The sequence below is a fragment of the Ranitomeya imitator genome, chromosome 8 (assembly GCF_032444005.1).
Source record: "Ranitomeya imitator isolate aRanImi1 chromosome 8, aRanImi1.pri, whole genome shotgun sequence".
NCBI lineage: Eukaryota > Metazoa > Chordata > Amphibia > Anura > Dendrobatidae > Ranitomeya > Ranitomeya imitator.
The window spans coordinates 107775278-107793478 of NC_091289.1; the positions used below are offsets into that span (position 1 = coordinate 107775278).

Consider the following 18201-nt stretch of genomic DNA (forward strand, 5'->3'; position numbering starts at 1 on the left):
AATCCTGCATAAAGGTTAAGAATGACCCCATAAGATGCTCCATAGACACATTTGCCCAATATAATGCTGCTCAAATGTTGATTATGGCCCCATAAGATGCTCCATAAAGATATTTGCCCCATATAGTGCTGCACAAACGTTGATCATGGCCCCATACAGACACTTGCCCCATATAGACACTTGCCCCATATAGTGCTGCACAAACGTTATGGCCCCATACAGACACTTGCCCCATACAGTACTGCACAAACGTCATGGCCCCATACAGTGCTGCACAAACGTTATGGCCCCATACAGTGCTGCACAAAAGTTATGGCCCCATGAATACTCCATACAGACACTTGCCCCATTTGCTGTTGCTGTGATAAAAAAATAAAAAAAATCACATACTCACATCTCCGTCGCTCAGGCCCCCGGCACTTTCAATATTCACCTGCTTCTCTTTCCGGCGCCACTCGATCTTCAGTGTCTCCTGCACTGAAGTTCAGGCAGAGGGTGCGCACTAACCACGTCACCGCGCCCTCTGACCTGAGCGTCACAGCTGAAGACGGAGCGGCGCAGCGCTCCCTTCCCCGTTATACTCACCTGGTCCTGGCGCGGTCCCTGCATGTCTGTTCCCTGGCGCCGGCAGCTTCTTCCTGTACTGAGCTGTCACCGTTACCGCTCATTACAGTAATGAATATGCGGCTCCACCTCTATTGGAGGTGGAGCTGCATATTCATTACTGTAACGCGCGGTACCATGTGACCGCTCAGTACAGGAAGAAGCTGTCAGCGCCGGGGAAAAGACGTGCAGGGACCGCACCAGGAGCAGGTGAGTATAATTAGACAGCCCCCGCTCCCCCTCCCCTGCCGACCCCTGGGGATGAGGGAGCCATGCTTACCAGGATAGGGATGAGGAGACCATGCATCCCATGATGGGGATGAGGGGGCCATGTATACCAGGATGGGGATGAGGGGGCCATGAATCCCAGGATGGGGATGAGGAGACCATGCATACTAGGATGGGGATGAGGGGGCCATGCATACCAGGATGGGGATGAGGGGGCCATGCATAGTAACATAGTTATTAAGGTTGAATACACAAAATAGCACAGTGAGGTAAAAAATACTCTGCTGTAAAAAAAAAATCACAGTAATAAGCAAGTGCCAGTCAAAAGATGGAAAAAACAGGGTATTTAGTTGATTTTTTGCAGAAAAATGTATACAAAGCTGCTCCACCAATCGTCAAGGTTTGAGCAGTCCTAACTAATGTATATAAGCCCTATCTGATGTATTTAAAAACCTGATCATCTGTATAATCTACTATATAATTGTCTAAGGGTCACTTCCGTCTTTCTGTCTGTCACGGATATTCATTGGTCGCGGCCTCTGTCTGTCATGGAATCCAAGTCGCTGATTGGTCATGGCTGTTTTGCCGCGACCAATCAGCGACGGGCACAGTCCGGAAGAAAATGGCTGCTCCTTCCTCCCCGCATGTCACTGCCCGGCGCCCGCATACTCCCCTCCAGTCACCGCTCACATCGGGTTAATGGCGGCGGTAACAGACCGCATTATGCCGCGGGTAACGCACTCCGTTACCGCCGCTATTAACCCTGTGTGTCCCCAACTTTTTACTATTGATGCTGCCTATGCGGCATCAATAGTAAAAAAATGTAATGTTAAAAATAATAAAAAAAACAAAAAACCTGCTATGCTCACCCTCCGTACTCCGATGAGCCACTCGCGCCTGCCGCCATCTTCCTTTCCCAGCGATGCATTGCGAAATTACCCAGAAGACTTAGCGGTCTCGCGAGACCACTAAGTCTTCTGGGTAATTTCGCAATGCATCCTGGGAACGGAAGATGGCGGCAGCTGCACGCCCATCGCCACAGCGCCGTTGGATCCCAGGGAGTGAGTATGTAACCATTTGTTATTTTAATTCTTTTTTTTTTTAACAGGGATATGTGCCCACACTGCTAAATACTGCGTGGGCTAAATGGCTGCTATATACTACGTGGACAGTATTATATACTACATGCCTGCTATATACTACGTGGGCAGTACTATATACTACATGCCTGCTATATACTACGTGGGCAGTACTATATACTACATGGCTGCTATATACTACATGGAAAGTAATATATACTACATGGCTGCTATATACTACGTGGGCAGTACTATATACTACATGGCTGCTATATACTACATGGAAAGTAATATATACTACATGGCTGCTATATACTACGTGGACAGTACTATATACTACATGGCTGCTATATACTACGTGGACAGTACTATATACTACATGGCTGCTATATACTACGTGGACTGTACTGTATACTACACGGCTGCTATATACTACGTGGACAGTACTATATACTACATGGCTGCTATATACTATGTGGGCAGTACTATATACTACATGGCTGCTATATACTACATGGGCAGTGTTATATACTACATGGCTGCTGTATACTACATGGCCTGTGTTAGATACTGCATGGGCTGCGTTATATACAACGCATCGGGTATTCTACAATATGTATGTATGTATATAGCAGCCACATAGTATATAGCGCAGGCCACGTACTATTTGTATGCTATATACTACATGGCTCCTATATACAACGTGGCCTGTGCTATATAGTATGTGGCTGCTATATACATACATATTGTAAAATACCTGATGCGTTAGAATCGGGCCACCATCTAGTACCTGTATAAGCAGGGTTCAGTGAGGGAATATCCATGTGGACATGCGGGATTGAACAGCTTAAGTGCAAATAACCCACAAAGGAGTGGTGGACTCCCGAGTCTTGTAGAAACAAGAGAACAATCCCTATCTGATGTATTTAAAAACCTGATTTTCTAATAATTGCACCAACAGTTGTTGCCTTCTCACCAAGCTGCTTTCCTACTGTCCTGTAGTCCATCCAAGCCTTGTGCAGGTCTGCAATTTTGTTCTTGGTGTCCTTAGAGAGCTCTTTGGTCTTGGCCATGGAGGAAAGGCTGGAGTTTGGTTGATTGAGTGTGTGGACAGGTGTCTTAGGGCTCATACTCACTTGCGAGCAACTCGGATCAATCTCGCACGGCAATACCCGGCACTGCGCACGGCACTCAGGAGTGGAACGTGCGGCCGCATAGCAATATATGCAGCCGCACGCTCCGCTCCTGAGTGAAGGGTGCAGGACCGGGTATTGTCGGGCGAGACTCATCCGAGTTGCTCGCAAGTGAGTATGAGCCCTTATACACGTAATCAGTGCAGAGTAGGAGGGTTTCTTAAACGGAACCTGTGAGCAGGATTGTGAACAGTAACCTACACACAGTGTCAGGTCGGTGCCATTATATTGATTATAATAATACCTTGGTTGATGAAATCTGTCTTGTGGTTGTTGTGTAATCTTTATTTTCAGTTTTGTGTTAATTACATTCTCGTGCCCTCAGGTGGGTCTGGGGCATGTGGTGCTCTGACTATTCAAAATGCAGACTGCTGACAGGTCTCTGACCCCTCACTGACCTGCCCTCAGTGACATAACGCTTCTGCAGGGAGATGCCGGCCATGTCACCTGCACTGCAGCATAATTGCATGGTGGTTACTGCGCACGTATTCCCTTTTGCAGATTTACTTGAGCGAGAAAAAAAAAGAAGTCATTTTGAAAATGGCAACTGGGGCGCCTGCGCAGTAGCATCTATCGGTTTGTATAGAGATCCAATAGCTGCTGCTGCACAGGCACCATCTTGCTGGAGAAGAAAAAATGTCCTCCTCCAAGATGGCACCGCCTGCGCATGCACAATAGAAGCTATCGGCGATCTCCGAGAACTGTTACTGCGCAGGCACCCCAGACGCCATTTTCAAAATGACTTTTTTTTTCCTCGCTCAAGCAAAAGGGAATAAGTGCACAGTAACCACCATGCGATTACGCTGCAGCGCAGGTGACAAGACCACCATCTCTCTGCAGAAGCTTTTTTTTTTTTTTCTTTAGTATGTGATGGTATTTATTATGTAAACTAGGGGGCAGGTCAGTGAGGGGTCAGTGACCGGTCAGCAGTCTGCATTATGAATAATCAGAGCACCACATGAAGACCCCACAGGCCGCCCCGGTGCATGAGCATATCATTAACTGAAAATAAAGATTACACAACAACCACAAGACGGATTTCATCAACCAAGGTATCACTAATCAGTATAACGGCGGCGACCTGACACTGTCTGTAGGTTACTGTTCACAATCCTGCTGACAGGTTCCCTTTAAAAAAAAACTAACAGGTGTGTGAGAGCCAGAATTCTTGCTGGTTGGTAGGTGATCAAATACTTAATTCATGCAATAACATGCAATTTACTTATGGAAAAATCATATAATGTGATTTTCTGAATTTTATTTTTAGATTCTGTCTTTCACAGTTGAACCTATGATAATAATTACAGACCTCTCCATTCTTTGTAGGAGGGAAACATGCAAAATTGGCAGCGTATCAAACACTTATTTCCCCCACTATATAGACTGAAGTAATATACACTACACAATATACACTATGAAGCACACACACACACATATATATATATACACATACACCTATATACACATGTATAATACACACACATATATATGCACCTATACACACACACACACTGACACGTCTACTCATCACACATAAGGCTGCTTTCACACTAGCGTTGTTTGGCGTACGTCGCAATGCGTCGTTTTGGAGAAAAAACGCATCCTACAAATGTGCCCGCAGGATGCATTTTTTTCTCCATAGGCTGGCATTAGCGACGCATGGCCAGACGTCGCATCCGTTATGCAACGGATGCATCGTGTTTTGGCGGACCCTCGGCACAAGAAAACGTTACATGTAACTTTTTTTGTGCGTCGAGTCCGCCATTTTCGACCGCGCATGCGTGGTCGAAACTCCGCCCCATCCTCCTCGGACATTACAATGGGGCAGTGGAGGCGTTGAAAAACTACATCCGCTGCCCCCGTTGTTCATTTCTTTCACAACGTGCGTCGGTACGTCGGGCCGACGCATGGCGATGGCCCCGTACCGACGCTAGTGTGAAAGTAGCCTAAGCGCCAGCCTCTCTGTACCCTGGGCAGACACACACTATAACACACACATATATACAGTACAGACCAAAAGTTTGGACACACCTTCTCATTTGAAGATTTTTCAGAATTTTCATGACTATGAAAATTGTACATTCACACTGAAGGCATCAAAACTATGAATTAACCCCTTCATGACCCAGCCTATTTTGACCTTAATGACCTGGCCGTTTTTTGCAATTCTGACCAGTGTCCCTTTATGAGGTAATAACTCAGGAACGCTTCAACGGATCCTAGCGGTTCTGAGATTGTTTTTTCGTGACATATTGGGCTTCATGTTAGTGGTAAATTTAGGTCAATAAATTCTGCGTTTATTTGTGATAAAAATGGAAATTTGGCAAAAATTTTGAAAATTTCGCAATTTTCACATTTTGAATTTTTATTCTGTTAAACCAGAGAGTTATGTGACACAAAATAGTTAATAAATAACATTTCCCACATGTATACTTTACATCAGCACAATTTTGGAAACAAAATTTTTTTTGCTAGGAAGTTATAAGGGTTAAAATTTGACAACGAAATTTACAAAACCATTTTTTTTAGGGACCACCTCACATTTGAAGTCAGTTTGAGGGGTCTATATGGCTGAAAATACCCAAAAGTGACACCACTCTAAAAAATGCACCCCTCAAGGTGCTCAAATCCACACTCAAGAAGTTTATTAACCCTTCAGGTGCTTCACAGCAGCAGAAGCAACATGGAAGGAAAAAATGAACATTTAACTTTTTAGTCACAAAATTTATCTTTTAGCAACAATTTTTTTATTTTCCCAATGGTAAAAGGAGAAACTGAACCACGAAAGTTGTTGTCCAATTTCTCCCGAGTACGCTGGTACCTCATATGTGGGGGTAAACCACTGTTTGGGCGCACGGCAGGGCTTGGAAGGGAAGGAGCGCCATTTGACTTTTTGAATGAAAAATTGGCTCCACTCTTTAGCGGACACCATGTCACGTTTGGAGAGCTCCCGCGTGCCTAAAAATTGGAGCACCCCACAAGTGACCCCATTTTGGAAACTAGACGCCCCAAGGAACTTATCTAGATGCATATTGAGCACTTTAAACCCCCAGGTGCTTCACAGAAGTTTATAACGCAGAGCCATGAAAATAAAAAATTATTTTTCTTTCCTCAAAAATGATTTTTTTAGCCTGGAATTTCCTATTTTGCCAAGGGTAATAGGAGAAATTGGACCCCAAATGTTGTTGTCCAGTTTGTCCTGAGTACGCTGATACCCCATATGTGGGGGTAAACCACTGTTTGGGCGCACGGCTCGGAAGGGAAGGCACGCCATTTGGCTTTTTAAATGGAAAATTAGCTCCAATCATTAGCGGACACCATGTCAAGTTTGGAGAGCCCCTGTGTGCCTAAACATTGGAGATCCCCCACAAATGACCCCATTTTGGAAACTAGACCCCCAAAGGAACTTATCTAGATGTGTGGTGAGGACTTTGAACCCCCAAGTGCTTCACAGAAGTTTATAACGCAGAGCCATGAAAATAAAAATAAAAATATTATTTTCTCAAAAATGATCTTTTAGCCTGCATTTTTTTTATTTTCCCAAGGGTAACAGGAGAAATTTGACCCCAAAAGTTCTTGTCCAGTTTCTCCTGAGTACGGTGATACCCCATATGTGGGGTAAACTACTGTTTGGGCACATGTTGGGGCTCGGAAGTGAAGTAGTGACGTTTTGAAATGCAGACTTTGATGGAATGGTCTGCGGGCATCACGTTCCGTTTGCAGATGTAGCTAAACAGTAGAAACCCCCCACAAGTGACCCCATTTTGGAAACTAGACCCCGAAAGGAACTTATCTAGATGTGTGGTGAGCACTTTGAACCCCCAAGTGCTTCACAGAAGTTTATAATGCAGAGCTGTGAAAATAATAAATACGTTTTCTTTCTTCAAAAATAATTATTTAGCCCAGAATTTTTTATTTTCCCAAGGGTTACAGGAGAAATTGGACCCCAAAAGTTGTTGTCGAGTTTGTCCTGAGTACACTGATACCCCATATGTGGGGGTAAACTACTGTTTGGGCACACGTCGGGGCTCAGAAGGGAAGTAGTGACTTTTGAAATGCAGACTTTGATGGAATGGTCTGCGGGCGTCGCGTTGCGTTTGCAGAGCCCCTGGTGTGCCTAAACAGTAGAAATCCCCCAAGGAACTTATCTAGATATGTGGTGAGCACTTTGAACCCCCAAGTGCTTCACAGACGTTTACAACGCAGAGCCGTGAAAATAAAAAAAATCATTTTTCTTTCCTCAAAAATGATGTTTTAGCAAGCAATTTTTTATTTTCACAAGGGTAACAGGAGAAATTGGACCCCAGTAATTGTTGCCCAGTTTATCCTGAGTATGCTGGTACCCCATATGTGGGGGTAAACCACTGTTTGGGCGCACGTCGGGGCTCGGAAGTGAGGGAGCACCATTTGACTTTTTGAATACAAGATTGGCTGGAATCAATGGTGGCGCCATGTTGCGTTTGGAGACCCCTGATGTGCCTAAACAGTGGAAACCTCTCAATTCTACCTCCAACACTAATCCCAACACACCCCTAACCCTAATCCCAACTGTAGCCATAACCCTAACCACAACCCTAATTCCAACCCTAACCCTAAGGCTATGTGCCCACGTTGCGGATTCGTGTGAGATTTTTCAGCATCATTTTTGAAAAATCCGCGGGTAAAAGGCACTGCGTTTTACCTGCGGATTTACCGCGGATTTCCAGTGTTTTTTGTGCGGATTTCATCTGCGGATTCCTATTGAGGAACAGGTGTAAAACGCCGCGGAATCCGCACAAAGAATTGACATACTGCGGAAAATACAACGCGTTTCCGCGCGGTATTTTCCGCACCATGGGCACAGCGGATTTGGTTTTCCATATGTTTACATGGTACTGTAAACCTGATGGAACACTGCTGCGGATCCGCAGCCAAATCCGCACCGTGTGCACATAGCCTAATTCTAAAGGTATGTGCACACGCTGCGGAAAACGCTGCGGATCCGCAGCAGTTTCCCATGAGTTTACAGTTCAATGTAAACCTATGGGAAACAAAAATCGCTGTACACATGCTGCGGAAAAACTGCACGGAAATGCAGCGGTTTACATTCCGCAGCATGTCACTTCTTTGTGCGGATTCCGCAGCGGTTTTACAACTGCTCCAATAGAAAATCGCAGTTGTAAAACTGCAGTGAAATGTGCAGAAAAACCGCGGTAAATCTGCCATAAATCCGCAGCAGTTTAGCACTGCGGATTTATGAAATCCACAGCGGAAAAATCCGCAGAGGACCAGAATACGTGTGCACATATCGAAACCCTAACCCTAACCCTAGCCCTAACTCTACCCCTAGCCCTAACCCTATTCTAACCTTAGTGGTAAAAAAAAAAAATTCTTTATTTTTTTATTGTCCCTACCTATGGGGGTGACAAAGAGGGGGGGGGGGGGGGGTCATTTACTATTTTTTTTATTTTGATCACTGTGATAGGTTATATCTCAGTGATCAAAATGCACTTTGGAACGAATCTGCCAGCCGGCAGATTCGGCGGGCGCACTGCGCATGCGCCCGCCATTTTGGAAGATGGCGGCGCCCAAGGAGAAGACGGACGGACAGACCCCGGGAGGAGCGGTAAGTATGATGGGGTGGGGGGGAGCACGGGGGGGGGGGGTATCTCGGAGCATGGGGGGGTGTATCGCAGCACGGGGGGGTGGATCGGAGCGCGGGGGGGTGGATCGGAGCACGGGGGGGTGGATCGGAGCACGGGGGGGTGGATCAGAGCGCAGGGGGGTTGGATCAGACCACGGGGGGGGGGGGGGTTTGGGGGGTGATTGGAGCATGGGGGGAGCGGACAAGAGCACGGGGGAAGCAGAGCACAGGACGGAGGGGAGCCGCAGCAGTGTACCGGACAGATCGGTGGCTTGGGGGGGCGATCGGTGGGGTGGGGGCACATTAGTGTTTCCAGCCATGGCCGATGATATTTCAGCATCGGCCATGGCTGGATTGTAATATTTCACCAGTTTTAATAGGTGAAATATTACAAATCGCTCTGATTGGCAGTTTCACTTTCAACAGCCAATCAGAGCGATCGTAGCCATGAGGGGGGGGGGGGGGGGTGAAGCCACCCCCCCTGGGCTAAACTACCACTCCCCCTGTCCCTGCAGATCGGGTGAAATGGGAGTTAACCCTTTCACCCGATCTGCAGGGACGCGATCATTCTGTGGCACAGCATATGCGTCACAGGTCGGATTGGCACCGACTTTCATGACGCCTACGCTGTGTCACAGGTTGGGAAGGGGTTAAAGGGAACCTGTCACCCCGTTTTTTCAGTATGAGATAAAAATATTGTTAAATAGGGCCTGAGCTGTGCATTACTATAGTGTATTTTGTGTACCCTGATTCCCCACCTATGCTGCCGAAATACCTTACCAAAGTCGCCGTTTTCGCCTGTCAATCAGGCTGGTCTGGTCACATGGGCGTGGTGACATCGCTGTTTCTTCCCCCAGATCTTGCATATCTTTCCGTTGGTGGCGTAGTGGTTTGCGCATGCCCAACAGGCGAATCCACTGCGCAGCTGAAGGAAAAGAGCGCGATCTGCGCTATTCAGTCGTTTATCGGTGGGCGCGGCCATCTTTGTGAGGCCGCGCGTGCGCAGATGGTACTGCTCGGCTTCCCGGGGCTTCAGGAAAATGGCCGCGGGATGCCGCACGTGCGCAGATGGAGATCGCGGCGGCCATTTTCCTGAAGCCGAGTTCGCATCTCATATGTTTATTTTTTCACCTGTGACAAACCTGGCTGGGCAATATACTACGTGGCTGGGCAATATACTACGTGGCTGGGCAATATACTACGTGGCTGGGCAATATACTATGTGGCTGGGCAATATACTATGTGGCTGGGCAATATACTACGTGGCTGGGCAATATACTACGTGGCTGGGCAATATACTACGTGGCTGGGCAATATACTACGTGGCTGGGCAATATACTATGTGGCTGGGCAATATACTACGTGGCTGGGCAATATACTACGTGGCTGGGCAATATACTACGTGGCTGGGCAATATACTACGTGGCTGGGTAATATAGTACGTGGCTGGGCAATATACTGCGTAGCTGGGCAATATACTACGTGGCTGGGCAATATACTACGTGGCTGGGCAATATACTGCGTAGCTGGGCAATATACTACGTGGCTGGGCAATATACTACGTGGCTGGGCAATATACTACGTGGCTGGGCAATATACTACGTGGCTGGGCAATATACTACGTGGTTGGGCAATATACTACGTGGTTGGGCAATATACTACGTGGCTGGGCAATATACTACGTGGACATGCATAGTCTAGAAAACCCGATGCGTTACAATCGGGCCACCATCGATCTAGTAGATAGATAGATAGATAGATAGATAGACACACACACACGTCTACTCGTCACACATAAGCGCCAGCCCCTCTGTCCCCTGGGCGGACATACACACATATACACACACACATATACACACACACACACACACACACACACACACACACACCCGCCTGTAATCACACGCTGCGCTCACCTCCTGCGGCATTATTGTCACAGGTTCCGTCACTGCCTCCTGCCCCGCTGCTGGCGCCTCTTCCCGTCCGTCCCTTTCCGCCTCCTCCTCCGTCCTCCCCTCCCCACTCTGTGCAGCATCTTCCCGAGCTCCTCCATTGCGGATGCTGCTGGGCCCGCGCCATATTGTCTCGGTGCTCTGCTCGCAGCTCTCCGCCCGTCCTCCGCCTTGTCGGCAGACGTCGTCCCGCCGAGCGCAGTGTGAGTACCGGCTGCTTCCTCGGGGGCCTCCATACTGGCGGAGACTTTGTGCTGGATGTGATCAGGCCCCGCTGCGCTCGGTGCACGGATGCCATTGTCTGTGCCCACCGCCGTCTGCACGGAGGGGAGCTCCTCCGCACAGGGCTGTACAGACCCGCTGCATGCACAGCTGAGGGGTCGGTGCCGTGTGCCACATCTGGTGCCAGTACAGCGAGGACCGGCCCAGCCTGGCAGCGGATTGTCACTAGTGGCCGGGGAGCAGCCGCTTCTATGGGCCTCCTGCTGTGTCCTCTCTCCTGACAGCATGCTGGGACTAGTAGTCCTCACACCGCTGGACACCACTGAGCAGCTCCTGTCCCTCCCTGGTGTACACCTGCTATCACAGCGGGGACAATGGCCAGACCTGTGGGCTGTGGTGGCACCATTACACGGGGCAGCCCATAGTGGGGGCGCACACTGTCCCCCCACAACCCCCTGAGTACAGAGGACCCCTGCAGTCCTGTGTAGAGGCGGCTCACTGGTCACACGTTCAGGCTTCCGAAAATGCCAAGACGTTCTAATAAGCGAGCGTCCATTCTTCAGGGGTCTTCGCTCTGAGGACACTCCAGCCTTTACAGTGGGGCGATAAAGCACCCAAGGAGACCCCCGCATGGCTTTTTGAGGGATTTAGCTTGAGAAGCCCCTAGCTGTTTCCCCATTGTTGTGTAGCATGTAAGAAAAACTCCGATAAACCCCGACAGGTGATCAAAACCGCCATAGAAGTGCCCAGAAAACAAGCACAAAAAGGGGCTTCAGGTAAAGCTGTCGTGTCCCGAGGCGTCTTCCTGCAGACCCTCAGGGGTCCCCACCTGATAGAAACGTAGGCAGGATCTCTGTACTGATGGGGAATGATCTGTGTGGTCTTCATACTGCAGACTTACAGCACGGGGGACAACATCTGCAAAGGGTTTGTATGTTCTCCCCGTGTTTGCTGGGTTTCCTCCGGGTTCTCCGGTTTCTTCCCACACTCCAGAGACATACTGTTAGGGAATGTAGATTGTAAGCGCTGTGAAATGAATGGCGCTATATAAGTGCGATAATCTACAAGCTTTCTTCTGCTGGGTACTCTTGGCCCTACCCTTCAGGCCACTTTTCTGCTCTACCCCTCCTGGTACACACAAGTCAGGCGAGTGTGCATGTGTTGTTAGAGGATAGTGACCATTGTCGGATAGAATTGGCAGCTTCCTATATCCAGTGAGAACAGAGGTTGTGAGTATGTTTGAGTTCTACGGGCTGAGCCTTCATCTGCCGCCCCCTGGATCAGGACCTCTCAATAAGCAAGTATTGGTCGTCTTGTACCACTGATGTTATCAGCTCTGTATAACGTTCATCTTAAGTTTTTGGGAGTTTTGTTTTTTTTCCCCTGCCTGTTTTGCCATGGGAAGATGTCTCCCGGCTCAGGCAGCGATTCTGCTGCTTACATTGACCCTATGCCAACAGAGCAGCTCTTCCTCTTCTCTGTCAGTGGGGCGTCACGTTATGCTGATTGACAGCCTGCTGCTTGTGCTTAGACGGCAGGGACACTGCTGTCAATCAGCATAACGTCAGCAGTGATGTCCCGCTGACAGCAGAAGAGGAGCCGCTCTGTAGACGTCACAGGAAGCAGCAGCATGGCCGCCAGGATCGGTGCGTAACTGCAGAGTGGGAAGAGAGAACTACCGGCCTATAAGTGCTTAGTGCAGTGGGAAGAAAAGCCAAGTCCCGGGTAATCCCTTTAACCCTACAGTGACCTGGTGAAGGTGCTGCACACTAACTATTCTGGTGTCATTTCTTTTTCAGTAACCATGTCTCAGGCTGTTCAAACGAATGGGGCTCAACCATTGAGCAAAACATGGGAGCTGAGCCTTTACGAGCTGCAGAGGACTCCACAGGTAGTGAGATGCCGGAGGAGCGAGCCCTCACGGCTCCTGTTCTGCGCTCTAATCCATCACGTATCTTTTCACAGGAAGCAATTACAGATGGCTTAGAAATTGTAGTGTCCCCGAGAAGCCTGCACAGTGAGCTGATGTGCCCCATCTGCCTGGACATGCTGAAGAACACGATGACCACCAAGGAATGTCTGCACCGCTTCTGTGCCGACTGCATCATCACCGCTCTCAGGAGTGGGTACGTAATGCCGGGACCTCGCTGGGCCGCAGCCTTGCTTTTTATTTTCTGCATTTATGTTACAATAATTGAGGATGATCTTTGAACCCTTGATGATGAAGCCTGAAAACTCCTTACTAACCTGCCAAATGTCTTTGTTTCTTCTCTTTTGAGGAGCTAAAGTTTTTTTTTTTTTAAATCCATGACATAATGAGGTTCTACTGTATGCAGGGTAAATTGTATTTTTTTTTTAGCTCTGTTTTGGGTACATAAAAAATTACTTTATAATTTATGTATTTTATTCATATAGTTTTTGCAAATTTTGATACTTTCAACTACTCACCTTGTACACCAAAATCACTTCTTGAATGAGTTCTCCAGATTATTAGTTATATGGACACCCGTTGTGTAGGGTTTTTGTTACATGTATGAAAAAAACTTTTTTTTTCTTCACAATAGCGACTTTTTATTATTCATTTTTAATATTATTATTGCATTGTGTGTAAATTTTTTATTTTTTTTACTTTTTTCAACAAAGATCTCTGATGAACATTTTTTTTGCATATATATTTTATTCCACTGAATTGCTCCGTCCATAGGTACAAGAGAATAAAGCCCAGTGGAGAGACAAGTCACTGACAGAGCTGATCTGGGTCACTTCTGAATTGCTGACAGTCACCCAGCAATCGTGTGATCGCACTGTCCTACAGAAGCATAGGTAGTGTCAATGCTTCTGCACACTATTAGCGCACACTGAGGTCATGGTGATCGTGCATGGTACAGAAGCTGCCACCACGCAATCGCCGTCGGGAGTTCGGCTCACGTTATAGCCGAGAACTGGCTCTCACTGCCAGGATCTCAGGATCTACACCCACGTGATTTTTATATATATATAAATTGGGTATTGCTGCAATCGTACTGACCCGAAGAATAAAGCTGCCTTATCAAATTTACCGTAAATGGCAAAAAAAAGTAAAAAAGAACTGAATAGAAAGCAATGTTACATGCCTGACAATGATACCAATAAAAACGTCATCTCTCCCCACAAAAAAAGCCCTCGCGTCAGCAGAAAAATAGAAAAATATATACCGTATAAGCCGAGATTTTCAGCCCCAAAAAATGGGCGGGTGAGGGGCAGCGACGCCTGTCAAATACTTACCTGCTCCCGGCACTCCTGACGCGGTCCCACGGTCTTCGGGCGCCTGCAGCTTCTTCCCCTGTTCAGTGGTCACTGGTACTGCTCATTAAAGTTATGAATATGGACTCCACTCCCATAGGGGCGGAGCCGCATATTCATTACTGTAATGAGCGGTACTATGTGACCGCTCACTACAGGAAGAAGCTGCCGCTCCCGAAGACCGTGGGACATGCAGGGACCGCGCCAGGAGCAGGTAAGTATGTCATATTTAAAAGCTCACCGACACAAAAAGAGGACTTACAAATCCTCCAAAAAATTCAAAAAAGTCACAGAAAAAAGCAGAGATGTTTTACCTGCTGAAGCCTCCAACTGAATGCACCAGCAGGGCGCAGCGGACCCGATAAATGATGGCAAACACACAGGTGCAAAAAATACCGATGAAACAACCACTTTCAATCCAGTGTTGGCTGTTTGGCATTAGTGCACAAAAAGATAAAAGATACTAGTCTGTATATGGCATAATTCACACACGCAATGCAAGGCATCTGGTTTGCAGCCTATTAGTAACGCACATACAGGCGGGCTGCCCAGTGCTACAAAATGCATGCTGTGTGAACAGAGGCCAATAGTTTACAGAGCCATCATGGTCCGACTGCGCCCTGCTGGTGCATTCAGTTGGAGGCTTCAGCAGGTAAAATATCTCTGCTTTTTTCTGTGACTTTTTTGATTTTTTTGGAGGATTTGTAAGTCCTCTTTTTGTGTCGGTGAGCTTTTATTCAATGTTTAGCGTTAGGACTGGCAAATTGTAAGGACCCGTGACGTGGGTTGCCAGCTTACGTATTGAGGCCCCAATATAAACTGATACCTTACATACATTGATATGTGGTTTTCTTTTTGCACTTTATCTTGCAGGGCGCAGTCGGACCATGATGGCTCTGTAAACTATTGGCCTCTGTTCACACAGCATGCATTTTGTAGCACTGGGCAGCCCGCCTGTATGTGCGTTACTAATAGGCTGCAAACCAGATGCCTTGCATTGCGTGTGTGAATTATGCCATATACAGACTAGTATCTTTTATCTTTTTGTGCACTAATGCCAAACAGCCAACACTGGATTGAAAGTGGTTGTTTCATCGGTATTTTTTGCACCTGTGTGTTTGCCATCATTTATCGGGTCCGCTGCGCCCTGCTGGTGCATTCAGTTGGAGGCTTCAGCAGGTAAAACATCTCTGCTTTTTTCCGTGACTTTTTTGAAGTATGTCATATTTACCTGTCCGCGTTCCACCCGCCGGGCGCCGCCTCGTCTTCCCGTCCTCTTGCTGTGACTGTTCAGGTCAGAGGGCGCGATGACATATTAGTGTGCGCGCCGCCATATTAGTGTGCGTGCCGCCCTCTGCCTGAACAGTCAGTGCGGAGAGACGGGACGCTGAGGAGCAGCGACGAGAGGTGCAGCATTACATGTGGCACAATGCATGGCAAGAACTGCATGGAGCGTCTATGGGGCCATAACTGCATGGAGCATTATATGGGGCATCTATGGGGCCATAACTGCATGGAGCATTATATGGGGCATCTATGGGGCCATAACTGCATGGAGCATTATATGGGGCATCTATGGGGCCATAACTGCATGGAGCATTATATGGGGCATCTATGGGGCCATAACTGCATGGAGCATTATATGGGGCATCTATGGGGCCATAAAGAACTGAATGTAGCATTATATGGGGCATCTATGGGGCCATAAACAACTGAATGTAGCATTATATGGGGCATCTTATGGGGCCATAAAGAACTGAATGTAGCATTATATGGGGCATCTTATGGGGCCATAACTGCATGGAGCATTATATGGGGCATCTATGGGGCCATAACTGCATGGAGCATTATATGGGGCATCTATGGGGCCATAACTGCATGGAGCATTATATGGGGCATCTATGGGGCCATAACTGCATGGAGCATTATATGGGGCATCTATGGGGCCATAACTGCATGGAGCATTATATGGGGCATCTATGGGGCCATAAAGAACTGAATGTAGCATTATATGGGGCATCTATGGGGCCATAAAGAACTGAATGTAGCATTATATGGGGCATCTTATGGGGCCATAAAGAACTGAATGTAGCATTATATGGGGCATCTTATGGGGCCATAACTGCATGGAGCATTATATGGGGCATCTATGGGGCCATAACTGCATGGAGCATTATATGGGGCATCTATGGGGCCATAACTGCATGGAGCATTATATGGGGCCATAACTGCATGGAGCATTATATGGGGCATCTATGGGGCCATAACTGCATGGAGCATTATATGGGGCATCTATGGGGCCATAAAGAACTGAATGTAGCATTATATGGGGCATCTTATGAGGCCATAAAGAACTGAATGTAGCATTATATGGGGCATCTTATGGTGCCATAGCTGCATGGAGCATTATATGGGGCATCTATGGGGCCATAACTGCATGGAGCATTATATGGGGCATCTTATGGGGCCATAGCTGCATGGAGCATTATATGGGGCATCTATGGGGCCATAGCTGCATGGAGCATTATATGGGGCATCTATGGGGTCATAACTGCATGGAGCATTATATAGGGCATCTATGGGGCCATAACTGCATGGAGCATTATATGGGGCATCTATGGGGCCATAACTGCATGGAGCATTATATGGGGCCATGAAGAACTGAATGTTGCATTATATGGGGCATCTTATGGGGCCATAAAGAACTGCATGGAGCATTATATGGGGCATCTTATGGGGCCATAAAGAACTGCATGGAGCATTACATGGGGCATATTTGTATATGGAGCATCTTATGGGGCCATAATGAACTCTATGGAGCATTATATGGGGCTCTTGATTCAATATGGATATTCAAAAAACACTTAACCTACTGATGCCTCAATTAATTTTACTTTTATTGGTATCTATTTTTACTTTTAATATTTACCCGTAGCTGCTGCATTTTCCAGCCTAGGCTTATACTCGAGTCAATTAGTTTTCCCAGTTTTTTTGTTGCAAAATTAGTGGGGTCGGCTTATGCTCGAGTTCATACGGTAGCTCTCAAAATAAGATACAAAAACACGTTTTGGGGGAAAAAATGTCTTTTAGTGTGTGACGGCAGCTAAACACATAAGACCTATCTACATCTGGTATCGCTGTAATCGCACAATACTAAGCCTTTGGATAAACGCTATAGCTCCTCACGCCCCCAAAAGAAAGTCAACAAACACTGCACTCCAAATTTCAAGTTTCCCCCGCCCTTCTGAATTTCACAGTGTATCTAAACCACAATTAGCATCCACATGTTTGGCATTTCTGTAGCATTGAGAGCCCGCCTATGTTATGGGTGCAATTTTTACAACATCCACTGATGGTTTTTGGAAAACAACCATTAAGTGAAATGGTCGCTACACCTGTAGATACATTTCACAAAGGGGTATTATTTACAAAATGGGGCCACATGAGGGGGATTCTGTTCTTCTAGCACTGAGGGGCTCTGTATATGGAGTCCACAAACTATTGTAGGAAAATCTGCGCTCTAGGAGGCAAATAGCGCTCTGTCCCTACAGAGTCTCTCTGTATGGCTAAGCAGCACTGTACAGCCACATATGGGGTATTTCCAAGTTCAGCAGAAATTGTGGGACAAATTTTGACATAATTTTAAAAAATTGAAAATGTAAAATCTGGGGCCAAAACAAACATTTTTGTGGTTAAAAATGTGATTATTCTTTCTTCACCACCCAATCCTGTGAGGTACATGTTGTGTCAACATGCTCACTGCACCTCTAGATTAATTGGAGAGCGTAGTTTGTAAAATGGGGTCACTTATGGGGTGTTCCGCTCTTGTCACCTCAGGGGCTTTGCCAGTGTGACATGGCCCCCTCAAACTATTCCAGCAACATCTGAGCTCCAATATGGCACTTCTTCCTTTCTGAGCTTTGCACTGTGTCTCAAAAGTAGTTTTGACCACAAATGGGGCATTGGCATACCCAGGAGAAAATTTACCGTTTAGTGTCTCCTATTGAAAATGAAAAAGT

At 47.0% G+C, this 18201-nt stretch overlaps 2 protein-coding genes across 3 annotated transcripts in view; one reads left to right on the plus strand and one right to left on the minus strand.

Moving 5' to 3' along the window:
- Positions 1-10744, minus strand: part of LOC138647913 (uncharacterized) — a 29212-nt gene extending 18468 nt beyond the window's left edge. The window contains exon 1 of the mRNA XM_069737272.1: positions 10643-10744. The gene's annotated coding sequence lies outside the window, so the exon portion shown is untranslated. The remainder of the gene's footprint in view (positions 1-10642) is intronic.
- RNF2 (ring finger protein 2) overlaps positions 10541-18201 on the plus strand; it is a 36352-nt gene continuing 28691 nt past the window's right edge. Inside the window, exons 1-3 of one of the 2 annotated variants that reach the window (XM_069737270.1) lie at positions 10541-10881; positions 12700-12791; positions 12866-13026. In XM_069737270.1, the coding sequence (XP_069593371.1) occupies positions 10785-10881; positions 12700-12791; positions 12866-13026 (350 nt within the window). In that variant the 5' untranslated portion in view covers positions 10541-10784. The remainder of the gene's footprint in view (positions 10882-12699; positions 12792-12865; positions 13027-18201) is intronic. The other variant, XM_069737271.1, reaches the window with a different exon arrangement.